Below are 24,958 nucleotides of genomic sequence, written 5' to 3'. Positions count from 1 at the left end.
TGGCTGGATATTCTTGCTGATCTTCTGGGGGAGGGGCCTACTGCACTGATTCTCAAATATCTTTGCACAAGGGGGAACTGCACCACCCTTGCCAGGGGCCAGACTAAGTCATCTGCTCGGGTTCGCTTTCGGTAGCTTTTGTTCTCTGCAAGCTTTCTGTACAGCTTTCGAGGGCAGTAATGAACATGGCGGCCTCCCAATCTCCAGCCACGAAGGAGCTGAGAACTCAGGGCCCCACTCCTCAGTGAGCCCTCAGCGAAAAGCAGTCAATCACTCCCATCTCCCTGGTCTCCGGCCACACTCTGTGCTCACCCAGCCTGTGACTGAGAGTTTCTCTCTCTGGCGCATGACCCCGTTTGGAGTCTCCAAACCCAGCAGATTCCTGCAGTGCACCCCTGTACCGCTCCCTCTGGGGGACGAAGGGGAGTCTCCCCAGATCTGCTGCTTGTTAGGTCCGTGCTCAAAGAGCAGCGGCCCGACTGCGCCTCGGATCATGGTTTAAAGTAACCCCGAGCTGAGAGGCCTCTCCTCAGCTCCATCTTCTGCAGCCTTGGGAGCTCTGCCACACTCAGGCACTTAGGTCTTTCTGTGACCCCGACAGACCTGAGACCACACTGTCCCAGCAAGGGTTCCACCCCCCGCTTAGCCACTGGAGCAACGTCCCTCACCGGAGCAGACTTCTAAAATCTCCAAGCGCTCCACTGCTCCCCTTCTTGCTGGGTGCTGGCTGATGGGAGTTCCCTCCCCCGGCAGTCTATCTTCCGTATAGCATTTGGATTCACTTCTCAGCACCTCCTACCTTCCACAAAGTGGTCGCTTTTCTGTTCATAGAATCGCTGCTATTCTTTTCTTCTATCTCCTGCTGAGTCTGTAGGTGTTCAGAATGGTTGGATAACTCACTGAATTCCTGGGACCGGACGGAATTTGGATCACCCACCCCTCCACCACCTTGTTCCTCTCCTCCCAAAGCAGAGGATTCGGTAAAACTCCTGGGGCATCTCAGTTTTCAAACGGCAATGAGGTAATTTTCTTTTTAGCTGCAGAAGGTCACTGTTCTTTATTCAGAACTATTTACCTCTATTATTAAATTTTCCGACTGCAACTACAAGGTAAATTTTTACATTTTCAACAAAGTATTTAAAATCTTAAGAAATATGTAGGAGTGCCTGGGTGGTGCAGTCGGTTAAGTGTCCAACTCTTGCCTTCCGCTAAGGTCGTGATCTCAGGGTCATGCGGTCAAGCCCTGTGTGGGGCCTGCCCTGAGCATGGAGTCTGCTGAAGTTTCTCTCTCTCCTTCTTCCTCTGCCCCTCCCCCGAGCTCTCTAAAATAAATAAATCTTAAACAAAAGTGTAGAGAATAATCCTCATTTGAGAACCCCGCCACCTGGACTGTGTCCCACGTACTTCTGCCAGTACACATCCCTCTAACTCCTACTAGAGAGCCTCACCAGCAGTAATCACTCTTCAGAACTGACATTTATCACTACTGTGAATGTTTTAGCCCTTTACTACATGTGTGTGTATTCCTAAAGACATTTCTATGTTCACTAGTAATCAGAGAAATAAAAATTTAAATTATAGTGAGAGACTATCATACACATACAAAACTGGGAAAAATTCTAAAGTCCAGCCAGATATCAGGTGGGCCACAGAACAAAAGAACTCCAGCAATGACAGCTCTGGGGACCCACCAAATCAGTATCACCACTGCATAAAAACACAGAGACAGAAGGAACAACAGGGCCCTCCAGACAATACAGGCCTGGAACTGGAGCCTACCAGAAAGGCCTCACCTTCCGACCTGGAAGACGTGCCCCTGCACTCACATCAGCGCAGCAGGGACAGGCCCACTTGGAAAAGAGCATCAGAGAGCCAATATACCGTCCTCGGGAAAGATCTCTGTGGAGCCGGGAGGCCTGGCTGGCTCAGTGTGTGGAGCAGCAACACCCGATCTTCGGGTTTTGAGTTTGAGCCCCACACTGGGTGTGGAGGTTACTTAGACATAAAATCTTAATTAAAAAATAAGAAAAATCTCTGAGCGCCAAGCGGCAGAATGACAGGCATCGGCGCGAACTACAAGAACCAGTCATTCCGTACCTGTCCCAGTCCTCGTCGGCGGCTCTTCTTCTCCAAGATCGCTCTGCGCCAGGCTTATCAAACTGGTCAAAGTCATCATCTGTGAAAGAGAGATTGGCTGTAAGTCAGTCTTATTAAATTAAAACAGACACAGATGTTCTGACATTGATGGCCCCTGACTTAACAATGGTTTAACTTGTGATTTTCAACTTTGCAATGCTGCAAAAGCAACATGCATTCAGTGAAAACCTTCAAATGACCAATGTGGGTCTTTTCCCCAGGCCAGCGATGTGCAGTACTGTTCTTTCTCACAATGCTGGGCAGGGAGCAGCAGCAGCCACAGCTCTCAGCAGGCAGGGACCATGAGGGTAAACAACCAATACACGAACCACTATCTGTACCCACACGACCAGTCTGTCACTTTTGGTACAATATATTCACACCATTCATACCAACACAATATATTCAATACGTTACCAAACACAGCTAACACTTTATTATAAAACAGGCTTTGTGTTACATTACATGATTTTGCCCTAAAGAAGCCAGGCTGAGCTATAATATAATGTTAAACAGGTTAGGTCCACACGTTTGAATTACAGCATTTTCAAGTTACGGCAAGCTTATCAGGATATAACTCGGTAAGATGAGGAAGATCTGTACTGAAACAACGTTTTTCTTATAAGAATTTCTGACGTAACATTTTAAAATGTTAAAGTTTCGGCTCTCTGCTCCTTCCTACTTGACAGACGGCCACTTCTGTGCAGTGCCGCTTGCACCCGAGACACAACAGTGAAGGTCTGCGTGTTCCAGGAGGAGGCCGCCCGCAGCATAGTCAATGGCACGATCAAGGCTGAGAACAAGAAACCTGTGTTCAGTGGAAAGCCCATCTCCATCTTCCAGGAACAAATTCCCACAACATCAGATGGGCTGATGCTGGAGCTGGGTAGGTTCTCAAGTCCTCTGGGGACACGGAGAAGGCCGGCGCTCACCTGAAGAATGGTGCCGAGAGGCTCATCTCTACCTCCTTCGCTGAAGCCCCCATGTTTGTGATGGACACGAATCATGAGAAGTACAACGACTCCCTCAAGACTGTCAGCAACGCCTCCTATGCCACCAGCTGCCTGGCCACTCAGGCCAAGACCATCTGTGACCGTGGATGGCCCCTCTGGGAGGCTGTGGCGTAATGGCCGAGGGGCTGCCCAGAGCAGAGAGCATCATCCGTGCTTCCTCCGGCACCACCAAGGCTGCAGCCAAGGTCCTCCCTGAGCTAGCTGAGGGAGCAGCTCCCTGGCACGCCCCTGCATGTCTCCTCCCGCAGTGTGTCAGCCGTGGATCTGAACCACCGCCTGCAGAAAGCTGCCAGATATGACGACATCAAGAAGGTGGTGAAGCAGGCACTGGAAAGCCCGTCCCCTCAAGGGCACCCTGGGCTCCACTGAGGACCAGGTTGTCTCCTGCAGCTCTAACAGTGGCGTCCACTCTTCCACATTCAGTGCCGGGGCTGGCACTGTTCTCAATGACCACTTTGTCATGCTCCATTCCTAGTACAACAGTGAATTTGACCAGAGCAACTGAGCAGTGGACCTTACGGTCTACATAGCCTCCAAGGAAGAAGAGCCCCCTGGACCACTAGCCCTAGCAGGGCCACAAGAGGAAGAGAGAAGCCCTGCTGGAGTACTTGCCCAACTCATCCCCCAACACGCTGAGACTCTCCTGCCCTCCACACAGTTTCCATCCCAAGCCCCTGATGCAGGGGAGGGGCTTAGGGGGACCTACCTCATCATGTACCACTGTCAGTACACAGTACCGAAATGAATAAATGCAATACAGAAATTCCATATACAGCTATTACAAATGCTGGGACACCTGGGGGGCTCAGTCGGCTGAGCGTCTGACTCTTGGTTTCACCTCAGGGCATGATCTCAGGGTCGTGAGATGGAGCCCTGTATCTGGCTCCAGCCTGGGCACAGAGCCTGCTTAAGATTCTCACTCCCCCTCTGCCCCCCCACTGGTGTGCGCTTGCACACACAGGCATGCTCTCCCCACCCCCCTCCAAAAAAAGTTTAAAAAAATCTAAGTAGGCTATTGAAAGCTACTGAACACTATTAGGCATGAAATACCACTAACAGACTAGACTTTTTTTTTAAAAAAATCATAAATTTTAGTAAGATATTTTCCTTACGAATTAAGTTTTTCAAGATTTTTACTAAACTTACATGAAAGGGAAAAAAACTGCTTTACTAAATATTAAAGATACTTTTATAACATTTTCGTTATCTTTACATTTTTCCGAATTTACCACAGAAGACAAAGACCTTATGTAGGGAAAGTAGGGATACTAAAGAATTGATAAACAGAAAAAAAACACGAGTCGCATCTATAAAAGTTTTCTGTAGCTACAGGTAAAAGTGAAAAGAATGAAACTCTAACAGGTGAAAACTTAACGACATATTTTATGTAACCTAGCATATCCAAAATATTATAGCATGTAACCAATACGGAAAATATTAGTAAGACATTTTACATTTTTCCCATTTTACGTTTTTCCCATACTGTGTGTCTGTGTCATACACAGTACATCTCCTATCTCATTTTTAAAAATTGTATTGGGAAAAACAAGGAACTGGAATGAAAGATTTTCCTCTTGGATACACATCGGAGCCCAGAGGCTTGAGGAGAGGCGGCAGACAGACACCGCCCCAGAAGAATCTGCCTAGGAGAGTCCGAGGATAAAAACACCAATAATGCCCCAGGAATTTTCCCAGCCTAGGGCTAGAAACTAGCCAGTGTTCTTTATCTTTATGATTGAACTGTCTTTTGACAGTTGACTCTAACTTTCCTTCCAGTTATTTCTCTGCAGGATTCTCACTGTTTCCGTGAGTACCTTTTGGCTAGAACTTTTTTGCATTATGTTCCATGAAGTTGGCTCCTCTGAGAGAGTTTTGGAGCTCTGTTGGTCTAAGCCTTGCTCTTCCCCTTGGACAAACCCCAAGTCCCAGCACTAGTGCTATGCGTGGGGACAGTGGTGTACCTGTCTCTGAGTAACATCTCACTTTGGGAGCTGAGGGCCTGGATGATGGCTGGGGAGGGGAGCAGAGAAGCTCTAGGTCTCCTTGGCTTACTCCTCTTGGTGCAAAACTCCATGAACTGGGTCAGGAGCTATTGGTGTTTTTATCCTCTGACAGAGGGAGAGTGAGAGTCTTAAGTAGGCTCTGTTCCCAGGCTGGAGCCAGATACAGGGCTCCATCTCACAACCCTGAGATCATGACCCAAGCTGAAACCAAGATTCAGAAGCTTAACCAAGAGAGCTACCCAAGCATCTTTAATGGGAAAAATACTTAAATCAAGACTGCACCAAAAACCATGGATGTTATGACAAAGAGTGTATGAAAAGATTCTCAACATTACGCTGTCATTAGGAAAATGTAAATTAAAGCCACAACAATACACCAGGACATATCTATGAGAATGGCTAAAATTTAAGACCTTACTATACCAAGTGTTGTCAAGGATGTAGAGCAACAGAGCTCATACTCTGCTGACAGGAATGTGAAGTGATACAACCACCTAATAAAATAGTCTGGCAGTTTGTTTGTTTGTTTTTAAGATTTTATTTGAGCGCAAGAGAGCAAGCAAGAGCACAAACAGGGGCAGAGCAGAGGGAGATGGAGAATCAGACTCCCCGCTGAGCAGGGAGCCCAATACAAGGCTCAACCCCAGAACCCTGGGATCCTGACTTGAGCCAAAGGCAGACACACTTACCCAACTGAGTCACCCAGGCGCCCCAGTCTGGCAGTCTCTTATAAAGTTCAGTATCCCCCAACTACATGATTCAGCCATTCCACGCCTATGTAAGTACCCAAGAGAAAAAGAAATTTAAGTCCAGGCTAAGGCTTGTACACAAATGTTCATAGGCACAATATTGATAAAAGCCCAAATCTGTAAACAATTCAAATGTGCATCAACAGGCAAACACATCAACGAACTATGGAATATCCCCAGGTACAATTCTACTCAGCAATAAAGGAGACTTAAATACAGACATACACTTAACAGTATGGATGACCTTCAAAATAATTATGCTGAGAGAAGCCAGACCAAAAAAAGAGAACACACACTCTCAGATTCCTTTTTATAAAATGGTACTGTTAAATCAGGAACAGAATCAGCATTTGCTCGGGGACAGACAGGAGGCAGGAATCAGAAAGGACACGAAGACACTTCTGATGATGACACAATCGTCACGCTGACTGGCTGTGGTTCCACGGATGTGTACAGATATCCAAACTTATGAAATTAAGTGTTTCAAAGATACTCAATCTCCTGCGTGTCAATTACACTTGAATGGAATCAGCTTTTTAAAAGGATAATTAAGAAACTTTGGTCAGGGATGAAAAACTCAAATGTGTACTTCCTGTAGACATTGTAGACTCCTGTAGACTCACTGTAGACAAATGAGCAAAGCAGACTAGGCAGGCATGATGGCAAATTAGCAGGACTTTACCTAGTTTGAAGACAGGAGCTTTACCACATTAACAGGGAGTGCAGGCCCAGAGAAGGCAGAATCCCAACTTTTCAAGAGAAAACAAAATTATGGATTGTTCCTTAGTTTTTAAATATAAGCAACTGATTCAAGTCTCTGGGGGTGCCTGGGTGGCTCAGGCAGTTATGCATCTGCCTCTGGCTCAGGTCATGCTCCCAGGGTCCTGGGATCAAGTCCCAAGTCAGGCTCCCTGCTCAGCAGAGAGCCCTGCTTCTCCCTCTCCCTGTCCTTCTGCCCTCCCCACCGCTCATGCACTCGCACTCTCTCTCATGCTCTCCATCTCAAATAAATTTTTAAAAATCTTTAAAAATAAATAAATAAAATAACTGAAGTTTCTGTGGTTAGTTTTCTGTTAGTTTCTGTGTTGGTTTTCCTTCCTCCCCCAGATTACATACTTCATGAAAACAGAGTATTCCCTAGCTAACAACATGAACACAAAGTTCCAACATTTTCTAAGCAAAAAGGTCTGCTCTTGGCTTCTTTCACATCAGTTCACAGTGAAGGTATTAATGGTCACAATCGCCCTTGGCAGATACTGCCATACAGCCAATTCTGCTGAGGACATAAAACCCTATGGCCAAGGTAACAGTCACCTAGAAACCTTGTTAAAAACTATACAATCCCTGGTCCCACCCTGAATCTGATTCAGTGGGCTCAATTTTCCATGTTTGTTTTTTTAAAGCTTCCCAGTGATTGTGACGACAGCTGGAGCTGGGAAAACCTGCCCCCCACGACCACAATCCATCACACTCCAGAAGAAAAGTTAACTGTATCTTGCTATGTAAGTACTTCCTACAGTTAAATCCACAAAAGTCAAAATTAGAAACCTGGATTATGTAAAAACAGTTAAATACTTCTCCAAAGGAGAGATCCCCATAAAATGTCCAAGAAAATTGGCTATGAAATCATTCCAAACTAAGGATTATTGAAAGGTAAGCACAAACTACGCGGAACTGAGGTCATGAAACCCGCATTCTTCATTCAACAATTACTTGAGCACCTAATGTATGCCTGGCATTGTTCTAAACACCTAATATACAGGGTGTACAAGATAAAAATTTCCACTGCGTGTAGGTTACAGTCTAACAGATCGAGACAAACAAAAACCCCACAAACATATATGGAAAGCAAGAAGGAGCGAGTGGAAGGCGCCAACCAGACTGCTTACAATTTGAAAAAGAATGGTCAGAGTAAAATGCTTTTAAAATGCACACAGGAAGCACTGCCAATACAATTACTGATACTGCAATAGCACTGAATGGTGACAGATGAGAGCTAAACTTGTGAGCACAGCGTAAGGTTTACAGGTATAGTTACAGAGTTGTCAAATTACTATGGTGTAACCTTGAAACCTAACATTTTATTGATTATACTCAATTTTTTTAATTTAAAAAAATGTACATGATTCATATGTTTCAAAATTTACTGTACCAGAAATTAAAACCAGGACATTTTTAAAATATTTTATTCACAAATTGTTGTAAAAGAAACAATAAACCCATTACATGTTAATGTAACACATTCTTACTGAAAACTGTATTTAAAAAAAGAAAATTTTTGTTTTGCCAAACTCTTTAATGTCTTTGCAGAAGACAGCTTGATTTTTACATCTGCTTCTGCACTTAATCTCTTGCAATAAATTGTTCTGAGTGCATGAAAGAAATCCAATTCCAAAAATATGTGAAGCTGTTAAAGAGCATCAAGTGTTTTCAGATCATTTCAGATGTTCTTAATATTAGACCAACACTCAACAAGTGGTGGTTTCTCAAAGGCTATTTGCAATGCAGAGTCTGAACCCTTATCAATGAACATTTCATATTCTCACCTGTTAAAAAATGCACTGGTATGTCTCTCATTCTTAATAGATCTTTTAACACAAAACTGTATTAACATCTTGAAAATACTGGTTCACTGAGTTATGCTGTTCTTTCAAATGCAGACACCTTTCTTATTCCATATCAAAAATTAATTTGTTTAAAGCACCACCAATCTCTTCAGAAAAATCTTTAAAATATTGGGACGGTTTCAAGTTCACCATAGCAAATACAACTTCTCCAAGTTGTAATGGAAATGCTAATTTTTGCTCGAAAGCTTGGATTCTCTCATTGGCAATCAATACTGCCAGCTGTTTCCTTGACTAGACAGGCTCACGTCACTTGCAAGAAAACATCTGCCAAATACTACAGTCTGAATAATCCTAATTTCATCAGTTGTCTTTTCAAGTAAAACTGGTGTTCTATGAAAAAAAACAACAAACAGCATATTCAGCTCTCAACTCAATCAGAACAGTACCTTCCCTAAGAAACACCTTATGCATACTTCCCATTTTGTCACAAACCTTCTTTTTTTGTAAAGAGGGAGGGAGATGGTGAGGGGCAGAGGAGGAGGCGGCTCCACAGAGCCTCTCCACCCAGCACAGAGCCCAAGAAGCAGGGCTTGATCTCACAATCCCGAGATCATGACCTGAGCTGAAATCGAGAGTTGGACGCTTAACCAACTGAGCCACCCACGTGCCCCAAAGAGTATTATTTTTTCAAATGTACTTCAGGGTCAAGATTTAATGAAAGTAATAACTTTTACTGCTTCATCAAGGATCTTCCTAAACAAACTCTTGTTTTTTTCTATGTGGCCTGGCTTCTAACAGTTTGTGGTCACTGCCTTCAATCATGCTAAGGAAACAAACTGACTCACCATCGCTTTTGCAACACTGATGCAAATGTACACACAGTAAAAAAGGCACATCATCAGGTCTTAGCACTCTTATGCAAACAGCCCTCATAAACACTCCTGGGGGACCCTTGGGGGATAGTCTCGGGGGACTCTTTAAAAAGACTTTGAAAGCTGTTGTCATGCAATCAGCGAGCACAGACAATATGGACAAGGAAGCTCACTAAGGAATGTTTTATCAGCAGGAAAAGTGGAAATCAAGCAAATACCCGATGAAGCAGAGAGGTAAATTAAAATACAGTCTTGCAGTTCTATAGGAGGCAGCAGTAAGAACTATCCCTAGAATTGCTGTATTTCTGACATGGAAAAATATCCACAATAATCTAACAACCCCCAATACCATGCAGTAGAGTGTACCACTTTGTGTGCAAAATGTGTGTGTGTGCGTGTGTGTCTGGAAGGATATAAGCAAAACCCTAATGGCAGTTATCTCTCGGTATGGAATCACAGACTGTCTTCTATACTTTTTCCTTACATTTTTACAGAACCTATTTTCTTTCTTAGAGTAACAACCTGTCCTTACTAAAACAGCATAGAATTATAAAAACTTCTTGGAATCCTAAAGGTGCAAAGATGGTACTGAAACCACCCCAAGTTTCTCTGATCAGAAATAACAGGACACCTGGGTGGGTCAGTTGGTTAAGCATCCAACTTCTGATTTCTGCTCAGGTCATGATCTCAGGGTCACATCAAACCCCACATCAGGCTCTGTGGTGGGCACAGAGCCTACTTGAGAGTCTCTCTCTCTCCCTCTCCCCCATCCTTGGCTAGAGCTCGCTCTCAAAAACAGCAACAACAAAAAGTAACAATCATAAAATCAAACAAACATCATTTTAAATGTTTATGCACACGTTTGAACGTACAGTGTGCAAACTTTAAAGAGGACTGTACAATGTTTTTAATGAAGTATGAAGTTTCATACTATTTAAATTTATCAGCAGAAAAAGCCACTGAAGGGGTGCCTTGTGGCTCAGTCCATTAAGCATACAACTCCTGATCTCAGCTCAGGCCTTGATCTCAGGGTCAGGAGTTCAAGCCCTACACTGGGCTCCATGCTGGGCATGCAGCCTACTTAAATATCTATCTTAAAAAAAGGAAGAAAAAAAAATGGAAGTAAAATCAATGGGATGACTGAAATTCAAGTAAAACTTTAGTCAGCCCAAGAGATATCCTGAGGTTAATTTCCAAGCCCCCCCAAAAGCACATACAGCATGAAAGGGGCTGGGGAAAGTGAAGCTTGATGTTACAGTAACAGAGAGGAAGGCTGAGCACTGACTTGAGTTTTGACAAGCAGATGAGCATACAGGGAAGACAGCAGAGAGGGTGAAACGTGCCGTATTAAGGCCAGAAGATTGTGAGTTCCACGGGTTTGAAACAGCCATTCAGGGAGAGAAGCAACAGTTAAAATAAATGCTGAAAAGGTAGACTTGAGGGGTGCCTGGGTGGCTCAGTGGGTTAAAGCCTCTGCCTTCAGCTCAGGTCATGATCCCAGGGACCTGGGATTGAGCCCCTCATCGGGCTCTCTGCGCAGCGGGGAGCCTGCTTGCCCCCCCCCCGCCCCCGCCCCACTTCTCTGCCTGCCTCACTGCCTACTTGTGATCTCTGCCTGTCAAATAAACAAATAAAATCTTTAAAAAAAAAAAAAGGTAGACTTGGCGTGTCACTGAAGAATCACTGTGAGACACCTACTTACACTTAAGAGGCAATACGACTGCAGTTTAGAAAAATTACCCAGCAGCAAAAAGAGGCATTGACTGAACTCATAACAGATGAACAATGGTCTGAACAACACAGAACTACAAACCAAGTAATTTAAAAAAAAATCCTGGCTAGCATCACAGTAAATAGGTGGGAAAATAAGACAATGGATCAATCAGAATCTATTTCTCAGAAAGAGAAGAACGTGAGCAGAGGGAGGGACAGAGGGGGAGAAACTCCAGCAGACTCCCCACTGAGTGTGGAACCCAATTCAGGGCTCAATCCCACAACCCTGAGACTATGACCAGAGCTGAAATCAAGTGCCCCAGAATCTGTCCATTAAGAAACTCCAAGTCATGTCCACTTAAATGACAAGGATCAAAGAGAAGTCAAAGAAAACATCGGTATTTTGAATCCGGTATATTACTGGGATGTAAACTGACTGATAAATGTGCTGGTTTATTTTGGGGTTGGGGATGGGGAGAAAGCAATGAGTTTGGTTTTTTAAATGCTGCATCAGTCTTATGACACACCAGTCATCCTTTGTTAATACTAAAAGCAAGTCTGACTTGCTGACCAAACAGGACTGAACAGTCTCTGATTTTTCAGATACGAGGCAGATGCTGAACAATCCGGCAGTCCCGTAAGTGCTAATCCCTCATAATCCGGGGTTCGCACAGAGGTTAAGGGCTCCGTCTCAGGAGACTGCCCCACTTCAGAGGGTCAGCTGCGAACGGGGTGCCCCGGTTACCCATAATTCTATTCCCCAGGCTAAATAATTCAATTGAACAACTTACAGAACCCCTCAGAGAACCCAGGCTAACATGATACTGGGACAGTTTACTATCAAGTATAGAAATGGAGAGCCAGGTGTAAACAGGATGAAGCTAGGAAGGGTCCAAATGCAAAAGCCTCTGTCCCCATGGCAAAGGTATGCCACCCTCCCAACAGAGGCACATGGGAAGCGATCCCAAACCCCTTCACCGAGGGATGTTTACGGCGGTCTCATTAGATAAGCATGCCTGGAAAACCACTGACCAAAGATGACAGAACTCCATCTTCAGCCTCCCAGGAAATGAGGTTGAGGCTGAAAACTGTAACCCGTTAAACACATGGCTGGTTTTTCAGGCAACCAGCCCCATCCTGAAGCTACCTAGGTGACCACCCCCCGCCCCCCCGCAAAGTAACTCATTCATTAGCATACAAAAGACAATAAACTCCAAGGGTTTTAGGAGCTCTGTGCCAGGAACCTGTCCACCAGAACCTCACAATGCAACCTTATTTAGAAAGGATCATTACAAATATAATTGTTAGGATGAGGTCGGACTGGATTAGGATGGGCCCTAAACCCAATGACTGCTGTGGCAATTCCACTTCTGGGTATACTTAAAAAAGAACTAAAAACGCAGGTTTGCAGAAGTATGCATACACCCATGTTCACGGCAGCACTCTGCACAACCAAAAAGTGAAAGCAACCAAAGTGTCCATCAGATACTCGGATAAATGAAATGTGGTCTAGCCGTACAACGGGGTATTATTTAGCCTCGGAAATTCTGACACCTGCTACAACACGCACGGACCTTAACACTGCTGCGTGAAATAAGGCATTCACAGAAAGACAAGCTATGCATGAGTACTCTTATACGAAGTCCCAAGAGTAGCAGAAATCATAAAGACAGAAAGTAGACTGGTGGGTGCCAGGGGACAGGGTAATGGGGAGTTAAAAGTGTTTTACGGGGACAGAAGGAGTGAGAAGGTAGAAAACAGACGAAATCCGACTGGCCATGATTTCATATTGCTGTAACTAGATGATGGGACATATAGGAACTATGTAATTATTTTTAAGCTGAAATTTTTCCAACAGGACTTTTTTAAAATAAAAGATATTTTAAAGTAAACTATGAATCATTTCCTACTTCTGACAAAGACTTACAGCATGTGACTGTGTACTGCAGATCAGTGTGTGGGAACACAGGCGTTCTCTCTGACTAGTGGTCGCAGTGCAAAATGGCACAAATCCAGCTCCGTAGCTCAGGGGTTAGAGCACTGGTCTCGCAAAATGGCACAAATCCTACACAACGTTGTGTCTGACAGTAACTGGCAAAAATCTACGTGTCTTTCTCTTTTTATCCTCATTCTAACAAGTCTAAACCAAAGACCCACTGGCAAAAATACAAAATGACATTTGCACAGACTAAGCAGGGAGCATGAAATAAATATTATGTATTGGTTACAAATACATGCATGGAGCATGAAATAAATATTATGTATTGGTTACAAATATATAGGTAGATGTATTTCTTAATTTAACATCCTGACATTGATACGTAACGAATATATATTGGAAACACATCAAATTCCTGGTAGTGTGAGACTCTGGAGAAGAGTTCTGTGATCACACAAAGAAAACATAATGGGGAACTTATCTGTAATACTGTCCTTCATTTAAAAGACAAACCTGGGGCGCCTGGGTGGCTCAGTGGGTTAAGCCTCTGCCTTCGGCTCAGGTCATAATCTCAGGGTCCTGGGATGGAGCCCCACATCGGGCTCTCTGCTCAGCGGGGAGCCTGCTTCCCTCTCTCTCTCTGCCTGCCTCTCTGTGTACTTGTGATCTCGCTCTCTGTCAAATAAATAAATAAAAATCTTTTTAAAATAAATAAATAAATAAATAAATAAATAAATGAAAGACAAACCTGATGCAAATGTGACCAAATGTTAAGTGCTAACTCCAGCTCTGAGGCTAACAGGTTTGTCATGCTATTCCTCACAGTTTACTTTACTGAATGATTTCTCTCGGCACACAGGTCAACAGGAAGTGGGAGAGCCCTCAAGAAGCTTTGGCCGAAACGTGCAAATATGGAAGAGATGCTTGAAGGGGACCTTTTACGATAAAGAAAAAGTATTTGTGTGTGTGTGTGTGTGTGTCTGTGTGTGGGTTTAATGCAGGAGCAAGCGCAACATGTGCCAGTGTCCGTGTGGAAGGGAAAAGCGACCAAACGTGAGGGCGAAGCAGAGGAGGGAGCGACGGGCAGGGAGGTCCCAAAGGGAAACCTGCTGGGAATCCCAGCCCACGTGTAGATTAAGGCAAGCTTGGGGGAAAAAAGTTTGTGGTTGAAAAGGCTTTTTCTGAAGAAAGCAATCTCATCTCCTAACACCAAAGAACTAAAAAAATTTTTTAAGTAATGCAGCAAAGACACAGCTAGAGCCACCGTGGGAGCAGAAAACTACTAGAATTCCCAGAAGGAAGGAAGAACGACTCTCAGCATGGATGAACCTGTGCTTCGACAAAGACCACAGCTACTGAGGCAGAAAGCAAGAGGGTATTTTCTTCCCCCGGCATACGGAATATACAGATGGAGATGGAAAGAACCGTGACTCGAAATCCTAGGAAATAAGCTAAGACAAGAACTCTTGGCCCGTTTTTATTATTCTTATACTTCCTACAGTCACCTCCCTTCTGCTCACGTTTAGAACACAGACAAATCCTTTTTGCAAAGCTGCAGTTTACATCTGTCACAATGAGCCGAACCAAGAGAACAAAAGATGTCCACACAGTCTGACCGAATCAAGAACAATGCAACCTTGGGGCGCCTGGGTGGCTCAGTGGGTTGGGCCGCTGCCTTCGGCTGGGGTCATGATCTCAGGGTCCTGGGATCGAGCCCCGCATCGGGCTCTTTGCTCAGCAGGGAGCCTGCTTCCTCCTCTCTCTCTGCTCCTTTCTGCCTGCTTGTGATCTCTGTCAAATAAATAAAAAATTTAAAAAAAAAAAAAAAAAAAGGAACAATGCAACGTTGAAGACCAAGGGGAAGATCAGCCTGGCAGGACGAGCACAGTCCATGCTCCCACCTGCGGACTCTCCCTGGAAGGCCGAACGTGGTGCTAAGCATTCCTTCCGTTTCCCTAAGGGAGCACTTTTCCTGAGAGCAAGATTACAGGTATCTACTAGAATTCTCACGCCTTCCACTTACACAGCAACCAGAGGTCTGAAACTAACCCAACTCCCTTACTTAGCACTTTTTCTCTTTTCCAGGAACCTGAAACTTGGATTAGAAACAATACAGAAACATTAGCTTGAACAGGGTTCTAGTCAATTACCTCGCCATGAGCCAGCAAATTTCAGTCCACAGGGCAAGTAGGGTCTGCCACCTATTTCTGTCCAAATTGGGCTACTACCTATTTCTGTAAGTAAGCTTTTATTGGAACACTGTATGCCAATTCAGCAACATATCATTCAGCTGCTTTCAACCTACAAGGCAAACAGTAATTGCAACAGAAACCAGGTGATCTGCAGCGCCTAAAATGTTCATTAGTTGGCCCTTTACACATAAAGTTTGCCAATCTTTGCTCTAGTCCAAAGGTTCTCAGCCTTCTTTTTGCGTCAACACCATTCTCATGTATGATACACTCAACTTCTGAATCACTAACAGTCCAAATTCTGTATTTTATAGGCAAGTTAATCTAGACCCTTTATTTAAACCGTAACTAAAAAAGCAATCAGGGTACTGTTTGAGACCTTTGAAAGTGAGTTTATTAGCCCCACAGAGTAAAACTACCAAATTGAGTAACCAAGCAAAATATTCAGAGAGCGTCCCTACGCCATGCTGTTTGGAAAAAATCTGTAGTCACCGTTTTAAAGATCTCTCACCGGGGGCACCTGGATGGCTCAGTCAGTTAAGCTTTGGACTCTTGATTTCAGTCACGATCTCACCGTTCTGGATCAGGCCTCGCATCTGGCTCACGGGCTGGGAGTGGAGTCTGCTTGAGATCCTTCTCTCTCTCTCTCTCTCTCTTTCCCTCTGCTCCACCCCCAAAATAACTATAAATAAATAATCTCTCACGGATATGGGCCCCTGGACAGGTTCTCCCTAAAATGAACCGTGTGATCTGTTCAGGAAGCGTACTGCACATTGACCGTCTGCTGCCATACACAAGATTTCCCCTTCCTGCGTCTGGATGTCAATCACAGGAAGACAGGGCTCTGTCTCCCAATGCGGAAACTGTAAAAGGTAGATCCTTGATTCTCGATCATCCTGGGCAGCCTGGAAGAGGCCAAGTGGTCTGAGCTCAGCCAACCAGATGTTCCCATCAGGACTTAGAGGAAATGATGCCCCATTTCTTTTTCCAAGAATCTAGACCCTCTTTTAAAAAAATGAAACCTTCAAAAATAAGAATAAAAAAAAGTAAAACCTAAAAACACGTGAGGATCAGCTGCTACACAGGTGAAACTCAGGGGAAGAAACGAGAAAAGGAGAAAGTGCCCCCACCAATCCCTCTTTTGCCTTCCACAGTATCGGCTGTGCGCACTGTGGTCACTATAGTCGCCCCCAACGCTACAGAGGAAATGCAGGAATATGCTTTTTCCCCGGCCTTTGTGGGGTTCTGAGTTAGACAGCAAGGCGAGGCAAGGCACTGGCAGGAGGTCTGAGTCCCAATTATCGTTACAGTTCTTCTCAGGTGGCAGAGGCAGGACACACACACACACACACACACAGGAGACAGGAGGCCGTCAGGGAGCTGGGAGGGAGGTCAGAAAAACCATGCTGCTGCACCGAGCTTGCAGGAGCTGGAGAGTCAGAGGTGACTTCCCAAGACTCGAAGGGTTCAAAAGTCAACATGTGCAGTGCTGCACACCAAGAAGGCCCCAGAAAGCTCCCCAAGAGTCTTCAGGGCCACAGGACTTCCAGGCAAACTCCTGACAACCAGGCTGAGACTATCGGAGAAAGTTTTCCTAACCGCTGTACCTCCACCTTTCTAAGGTTGTGTAAGCCTGTAACTCCTGTATTAAAACAGCTTCGGACTTGAACCACATAGCATGGCTTCTGTTCTGACTGAAACAGAGACTGATAAAACTCCAGAAATTCCAACACTACTGAAGAACTTAACAGAGGCTTCGTTGGACTTCAGCCAGCTATCATGTTCACGTCAGTTTTCTCCGTTGATGCAACCTCAAGTCTTCCTTTCACAGACGTGAGAACCGAGACTAACCAAAGTTAGTAAACAACAACACCAGACCAACTCAGGTCTACTGAACACCAAGTGTAGCACTCTTGCATTTATTTAGGAAGCAACCGTAGTAGCAGACCCTCTGATTTCCTCTACAGAGTATTACAGGGCGACCACAACCCCATAGAGGATTAGGTAGGAGATCACTTCCTCACGGCGCGTGCTGAACCGCGCAGGCAGAGCTGCTGGACAGAGGCTGCAGGCTGGTGGTGCACAAGCCACATACTCTTTGAATTACGCGGTCTTTTCTGACTTGACTTAGTTGTTAGCATTTTTAAAATGGTATTATGCATAAGTATTAGAATTCCATGTTCTTTCAAGAAAGAGGAGAAAATACCAAAAGATCAAGAAGAGCAGACACATTTAGCCACAGCTGAAACAGCTAAAGATAAACTGCATTTGGCCAAAGAGGAACAAAATTCCTCCTACCGTAGGAGTGGTAGCCCGGGGCACGCCTGGAGCGCCGCAGCACCAGCAGCCGAAGCCGGAGGCCCAGGAGCGGCCCTGAGCACCGCACTTGTCCAGCCTTACTCAGTTACGCATTCTTTCACTTCCCTCTAGGAACTACCAAATTGCCTATCTTCCCGAAAGCATCCTAAGGAACTGTCTCATCATTCTTATACTTTGTACATAAGTGAAGCATTAGAAACCAACAATAAGAGTTTCAGGTATGTACAGAGGAAATGAAAGGGAGAAAAATACAAGAAAATTTCCCAGAACTGAAGATGCGTATTTCCACACTAAAGTGTCCACCAAATGCAAAGCACAACAAAAGACCCATGCTAAGGAAATTTTAGAACACTGAGAAGGAATTGTTAAATCCTCCAGGAAAAGAAAAAGGTCACATAACAAAGGAATCAGAATGCCATCAGACTTTTCAACAGCAGAACTGGAAGCCAGAAAAACAACACAGCACCAGCACCAAAAATCTAAGGAAAATGAATCCAAGTCTAGAATTCTAGGCCCAACCAAATTCACCAATCGAGTATAAGAACAAAGAATTTGTTCACACACACGAGCCTCAAAAAACTTACCTGTAACACACCAGAAATGGTAGTGTTGAACCCTGAATTCAAAAATATAAACATAAAAAATTACTTTTCCAGAAAAATGTATTAAAACTGACCTCTATGTCAGAAGAGCATGCAGCTCTTGACCTCGGGATCATGAATTCAAGCCCCATTTTGAGTGTAAAGATTAAACAAATAAATAAACTTTTAAAAAATGACCCAGAGATTTCTAAAAAGCTAAATGGACCAAAACTGGTTGAAGAAACTGAAAAATAAAGAGCTACCAAACCCAACTGCTGTTCAGACAAAAGTTCTTCCAACTTTAATTTAAATTTTTTTAATTTTTTATGCTGTCCCAGAAAACTTCACAACTCATTCTAGGAAGCCAGCGTTTCATTTAAAAAAAAAAAAAAAAAAAAAAAAAAAACAGGATAGCACAAAGCACACACAAACACAAAGGGAAAAAACTGTAATCCACTCTTTCTTATGATCAAAGGTAAATCCTAAAATTGAAGTCCAACAATATACTAAAAAGAACAGTATGTTAAAAAGAATGTATATTTAATATATTAAAAAGCACACAGAAGGTTTTGAAACCAAGAATGCAAGGCTGGTTCAGCACTAGAAATCTATCAATACATTAAGACACTGAAAAAGGGGTCCCATAAATCACCGCAACAGATATGGAAAAAGCATTTGATAAAATTAAATGCCCAACTCAGAAAACAATTTTCTTTGCTAAAACACTATCAGAAACCTACAGTAAACACCATATTTTTTTTAAAGATTTTATTTATTTATTTGACAGAGAGAAATCACAAGTAGATGGAGAGGCAGGCAGAGAGAGAGAGAGAGGGAAGCAGGCTCCCTGCTGAGCAGAGAGCCCGATGCGGGGATGCGGGACTCGATCTCAGGACCCCGAGATCATGACCCGAGCGGAAGGCAGCGGCCTAACCCACTGAGCCACCCAGGCGCCCCTGTAAACACCATATTTAATGGCAAAGCATTCGAAGAACACTCGTTGAAACTCAGAACAAGGGGCACCTGGGTGGCTCAGTGGTTAAAGCCTCTGCCTTCAGCTCCGGTCGTGATTCCAGGGGTCCTGGGATCGAGCCCCGCATCGGGCTCTCTGCTCAGCGGGGAGCCTGCTTCCTCCTCTCTCTCTGCCTGCCTCTCTGCCTACTTGTGATCTGTCAAATAAATAAAGTCTTAAAAAAAAAAAAAAAAACTCAGAACAAGATGACAAGACAGAGATGCCTGTCACCACCCATATTCCTCCACATCATACTGGAGGACCTGACAGTGAAAGCCTCTGAGACAAGGAGAAGAAAAAGAAATGAGAGCTATAAATATCAGAAGTTTCGCAGGTATGACTAACCAGAAAATCTAAAGTACCAAACTATTAAAACAACATTCAAAAAACCAACTACATATAATTCAATTATATTTTTAAAAAGCTTTTCTGTAATAGGCCAGTAACAAATAAGAATGTACGAAGATAACATACGCCACCCACAACGACAAATACTTTGTATTTGAAAATAAAACTAACAAGAAATGTGAAAGACCTACATAAAAATTTTATTGGGGCGCCTGGGTGGCTCAGTTCATTAGGCGTCCAAGTTCTTGATTTCAGCTCAGGTCACGATCTCAGGGTCAGGAGATGGACTCCCAGGTCAGGGGACCGGTTCAGCAGGGTGTCTGCTTCCCCCCCCTCCCCCTCCCCAGGGTACAGGCTCTCTGAAATAAATAAATCCTTAATTTTTTTTTTTTTAACTTACTTTAAGTTCCATAAGGATAGGGATCTCTTGTATATTTACTATGTATCCAGGCTCTTGGGTTAGTGCCCAGCAGAGCAGGTACGGAATAAACGTTTGGTAGAGATGACTGACAAAAACAAAAAGCTTGACAGAAACATTCTTGTTATCAGATGAAAGGACCCATATTGCGAAAACGTCAAACACTCTCAAATTATGTAAAAAGACTCAATGCCATCTCAATAAAAATTCCCATAGAATTCTTTATAAAACGTGATTGATGATTCTGAAGTACATTTTTATTAAATGCACAGGACTAATCAAGTTATTTCTGAAAAGGAACATGCCATCATATATGCACAACATTTACCCGTACGTACCTGCATATACATGCACACACACACCCTGTGAAACAGTATATTGTAAAAAACTTATGGGAACTTAATATATTACGAAGATGGAAAAGATGGAGAGTTCAATAAATCATATTAGAACTGTTAAAAGTCCCAAAAAACCACAGAACACCCAGAATAAAACTCCAAGAAATAAAAGCTAAATATAAAAAAGTGCAGAAGCATAAAATGTTAAAAAGCATAGACGAACTCTTGACATAGAGACACCATTACAAAAAGAAGAAAAAAAAACTTGTAAAACCAAGTGACATTTAAGAATAAAAATTTTAAACTTCCATACAGTAGAAGTTTAAAACAAAGTTATTTATATGGGAAGCACAATTTTTAAAAAGGGGTTAATAATTCTGATTAAAAAATACAGAGTGAAAAAACATATAAATAATAACAAAGAGATCAATGACCCAATTCAAAAAATAAAAGTGAAATGATATACAACTCACAGAAAAATAATATATAAAAAGATGCATAACTTGTCTGGAGATCAGAAAAACCTTATGGTTATTTCTCTGTCCAAGATGAACAAAAATTAAAAAGACTCTTAAAAAGGGCATGGAAAACGGACCCCCTCAACACTACTGAGGGAGGATAAAGTGGCACCAACCTGTTTGTAAGGGCACTGGCAGTAGCTACCACAATCTTAAATAAACCTAACTTGAAACACAGTGTTCCCACCTCTAGAGGTGGGGGTTCTCCGGAAACCCCTGCAGAAGCACACCAAGTTGGGTCTGCAGAGGTTCAGCACAGTATCTTCCACAGCAGTTTAGAAGTAGAAGTAACTGACCTTGGCCCATCAGTAGAAAAATGATTAAATAATCAATAATGGATCCATAAAACTCCCACCTATTGACATGGAAGATCCCCAGGACCTCCTTTTTCTTTAAGATTTTATTGATTGACTTGAGAGAGAGAGACGGGGAGAACGCGAGGGGCAGAGCAGAGGGAGAGCGGGAAGCAGGCTCCCCGAGGAGCAGGGAGCCCCGTGAGCGGTGAGCCCCGGACCCGGAGATCAGGACCCCAGCCGAGGTCAAATGCTTCACTGACTGCGTCCCCCAGGCGCCCCCCTCACCCCCAAGACCCACTTTTAGGGGAACAAAGCAACTGCAGAACACTACAAGATTTCGCTGCGACCAGAAAAGGTCGCGAAGCTAAAAATGCTCCACTTACATGTGCACAGAAAAGGGGACACAGGGACTCGCAAGGGCATTTCCTACCCCAGCTCCCGCCCTTGCGGAGTCGCTCGTGGATCGCAGCGCGCCCGAGCTCGGGAAGCGGCCGGTGAGGCGGGCAGCATTCCCGTCCTCGCGGGGCTTCCGCGCTCCCTACACGGTCTCACACGGCACATTAGTGCCAGGAAAAGTGAGCAGGGCGCCGGGGGCTCAGGGGGTGAGGCCGCTGCCTTCGGCTCGGGTCACGACCTCAGGGTCCTGGGATCGAGCCCCGCATCGGGCTCTCCGCTCCGCGGGGGCCCGCCTCCCTCTCCCTCTCTCTGCCTGCTGTGATCTCCGCCAAGTAAGTAAGATCTTAAGAAAAAAAAGAAAGTAAACGACACAACACGACTCCGAGCTGATGCGCTGGGCAGGAAGCAGGGCTGCGCAGGGCGAGGCAGGCCCCGGCGCCGCGGGGCTGCGTGGGCGTGCGGGGCCCCGGGAGCCAGTGCCCGGGTCTCCCGAACCCGCCAGGGCTCCGGCTTCGGTGTCCGGGCAGGGCGCCCAGCGGCCCGGGATGGAGCGCGGGCCTAAGCTCCACGCCCCGCGCATGAAGCCCGCCCCGCGCTCGGAGACCGCAACCGTCCCGCGGCCAGAGCCGAACTCGAGGACGCCCGCCCTCGCCCACACGGCCGTGCCCCCGGCGGACAGCGGGCGCCCGGGACACCCGCACGCCCCGCGCTCCCGCGGCCGCGGCCTCCGGGAAGGCCCCGCGCACGGGCCCGGGCCGGCAAGTCCGCGCGGAGGTGCGCGCGGGCTCGCAGGCGACGAGGGGCCGCGGACACGCAGAGTCGCCGGCGGAGGGACGAGCGGGGCGGACCGTCCCCGCGGCCCCTCCGCCGACAACGCTGGCCCTCGCTGGCCGGAGTTCCCGGCGCGGCGGCGGCAACGCGCTCGCCCGAGCCCGCCTCGGGGCCCCCACGGGCCGGGGCTCCCCCGGCAGCGCTTCCCCGCACCACGGCTACGCGCCAAGCTCCGCAGCCCACGAGCGCTGACCTGCCCGGCGCGCGGCCGACACCGCCGAGGCCCGCGAGCGGGGAACCGCCGGGTCGGGCTGGGCCCGCGGGCGACCCGGCCCCGCCGCGCCCGCGCCCCGCCGAGGAGGCCGGAGCAGGCGCCGAGGGGCGCTCGCCGGACGGTGGGGCCCGCAGCGGCCGGGGCTCGGCCCCCGCGACCCCGGGCCCGACGCGCCGCACCGCCCCACACGCCCGCACGACGCGGCGCCCCGCCCGGCCCGGAGCCCTCCCGAGCCCGCAGGGCCCCGCAAACCCGTCCCCGCACGGCTGGTCCGAGCGGCCGCGGCCCCGCAGGCCACAGCCTCGCCGGCCGCCGCGCCCAGGGGCTCCGGGCTGCGCGCAGGCTCGCGGGCCACCGCGGCGCGGAGCCCGACGCGGGAAGCAGGACGACGGGGCCGAGGCGGCCGCGGCCCGTCCCGCCGCGCGGCGCGGCTCACGTACCTCCGGCGCCGGCTCCTCCGCCCGCGCCCAGGGCGGCCGCCATGGTGCTCGCGGGCCTTCAGGGTCGCCCCGCCAAGCCAGCCGGGGGGCCGCCGGCCGGCCGGGGCCCAGAGACGCGCGGCGGGGCGCGGGGGGCGGCGGGCCGGGACCGGGCGCAGCGGGAGGCGGCCGGGGGCCTCCGCCTGTCCGGCCCCGCAGCTCCGCAGGAAGAAAACAACAGACTATCGCAACATGGCCGCCGGCCCGCCGCCGCGGTGCACGCCGGGATGATGGCGGCCGGCGGGCCGGGCGCGGGCCTCCTCCGCGGCGCGGCGGCTCCGGGCGGCTCCAGGGACGCGGGGCAAGCGCCCACGGCGAGCGGGACGGCGGCCACCGCGCTCCACTCCTGTAGCCGTCGGGCTTGCAGCGGCGTCGGGGGCGGTTGCCGGCCGTAGGACGGTCCCGGGTTCTGTCGCACGGCGCTTTGCAGCAGTGGGCGCCGCGCTTTCCGGCCGGCAGCCGGCGGGGCGGTGGGCGGGGCTGGCGGGGCCGTCAGGGCCGGGGCGGGGCCGTCAGGGCCGGGGCGGGGCCTTCAGGGCCGGGGCGGGGCCGTCAGGGCCGGGGCGGGGCCGTCAGGACCGGGGCGGGGCCGTCAGGGCCGGGGCGGGGCGTGCTCGGAGAGGCGGGGCCTGCGTCCTGGGCCCGGCTGCGGGTGCCCCGCGCGCACTCTGCGCGGTGGATCGCGGAGGTCCGGGGCGTTTGCGCTTCGCAGCAGCGACAAGGGCGAGAAGGCGAGGTGCTAGTGAGGGACGTCAAGGAACGGACACGGGTTTGGGGAGCCCTGGGTGCTGGTTGGCAGTGGGGGCTGTGGCTGCAGTGCGGTCTCAGAGCACGCACGAGCTGCTCACCCACTCCGCGACGCGACGGTGGGGCCTGCTGGGGGGGAAGGAAGGGCCGTCGGGCCGGAAAGAGGACGCCGAGCGCAGACCCCTATGTCGGAGGACTTCCTGGGGACCGAGAGCGCCGGCAGAGCGAGCTGGGGGAAGGAGCTCGGAGGCTGCGAGGGGAGAGGGGACAGGACCAGACGCCCGCGACTGTGGGTTATGTTCCCGAAGCTGCAGGGCGTGTGCGTATGAGAAGGCTCCAACAACAGTAGTTACATTATAAGATTTGTGTTTTAGGGAGAGGCTCTGGCAGCAGGAGAGCGGATGGGCAGCGTGGAGAGCTGAGACACCCCCAGGAAGCGGCCCGCAGTCCAGGCAGCAAGTGGCCTCCTGCGTGGGAAGATGGACCTGTGGCAAAACCCTAGTGGTGGACTGCGGAAACTGTGAAAGTCCGAGAGCTTCTACACACGGTTCAAGTTTTTAATAATAAAATGTTTGGAAAAAATAAGATTTCCTAGATTTATCTTTCATCAAAAAGATAAAAACCAAAGAGTAAGTTTAAAAATTATTTTGAGGGGCGTCTGGGTGGCTCAGTGGCCACCACGGAAGGCTCTGCCTTCCGCTTGGGTCATGATCTCAGGGTCCTGGGATCGAGCCCCACATCGGGCTCTCTGCTCAGCAGGGAGCCTGCTTCCCTCTCTCTTTGCCTGCCTCTCTGTCTGCTTGTGTTCTCTGTCAAATAAATAAATAAAATCTTTTTTAAAAATTTAAAAAAGTTATTTTTATTCATCTACATGTAATTGTTGCCAAAAATAATAATTATAAGCTTGGCAAGCAACCTGGAATAGCTTAACTCTCCCTCAGAAAGCACATCAGCAGGTCCGGATTTCAAATGGTTTGAATCTCTAATCACCTTGCATTATTTTTTGCACAGTGGAGGATGGACTTGGTAACTCAGAATATGTTCTTAAAGAGGTTTCACTGCTGATCTAATGCTACACACACACACACACACACACACATATCCTGGTGATCTTGAGGATTATTCAAAAAACAAAATACCCAAAGATGAAACAATCTCATAGATACTTTCCAGCCAGGTTGTAATTGAGGGAAGACCTCTCTCAGTTATGAAAGACCTAAAAATGAATTTCTCTAGGACAAGAATCTGTACATTTTTTCATCAGATCCCTGCTGGAAAAA

General features: G+C 47.3%; 1 protein-coding gene across 11 annotated transcripts in view; it reads right to left on the bottom strand.

The window, feature by feature from the left end:
- Nucleotides 1-23,361, bottom strand: part of RBM33 (RNA binding motif protein 33) — a 132,467-nt gene extending 109,106 nt beyond the window's left edge. For 6 of the 11 annotated variants that reach the window (XM_059172356.1, XM_059172357.1, XM_059172366.1 and 3 more), the window contains exons 1-2: nt 22,893-23,361; nt 2,098-2,176 (exon numbers count right to left, since the gene is read on the bottom strand). In XM_059172356.1, coding sequence (XP_059028339.1) covers nt 2,098-2,176; nt 22,893-22,935 — 122 coding nt within the window. In that variant the 5' untranslated portion in view covers nt 22,936-23,361. The remainder of the gene's footprint in view (nt 1-2,097; nt 2,177-22,892) is intronic. The other 5 variants (XM_059172360.1, XM_059172361.1, XM_059172364.1 and 2 more) reach the window with 2 other exon arrangements.
- Between the last annotated feature and the right edge of the window lie 1,597 nt (nt 23,362-24,958).

The sequence above is a fragment of the Mustela lutreola genome, chromosome 4, assembly GCF_030435805.1.
Source record: "Mustela lutreola isolate mMusLut2 chromosome 4, mMusLut2.pri, whole genome shotgun sequence".
Taxonomy (NCBI): Eukaryota; Metazoa; Chordata; class Mammalia; order Carnivora; family Mustelidae; genus Mustela; species Mustela lutreola.
This window is presented reverse-complemented; position numbering and strand designations above follow the sequence as displayed.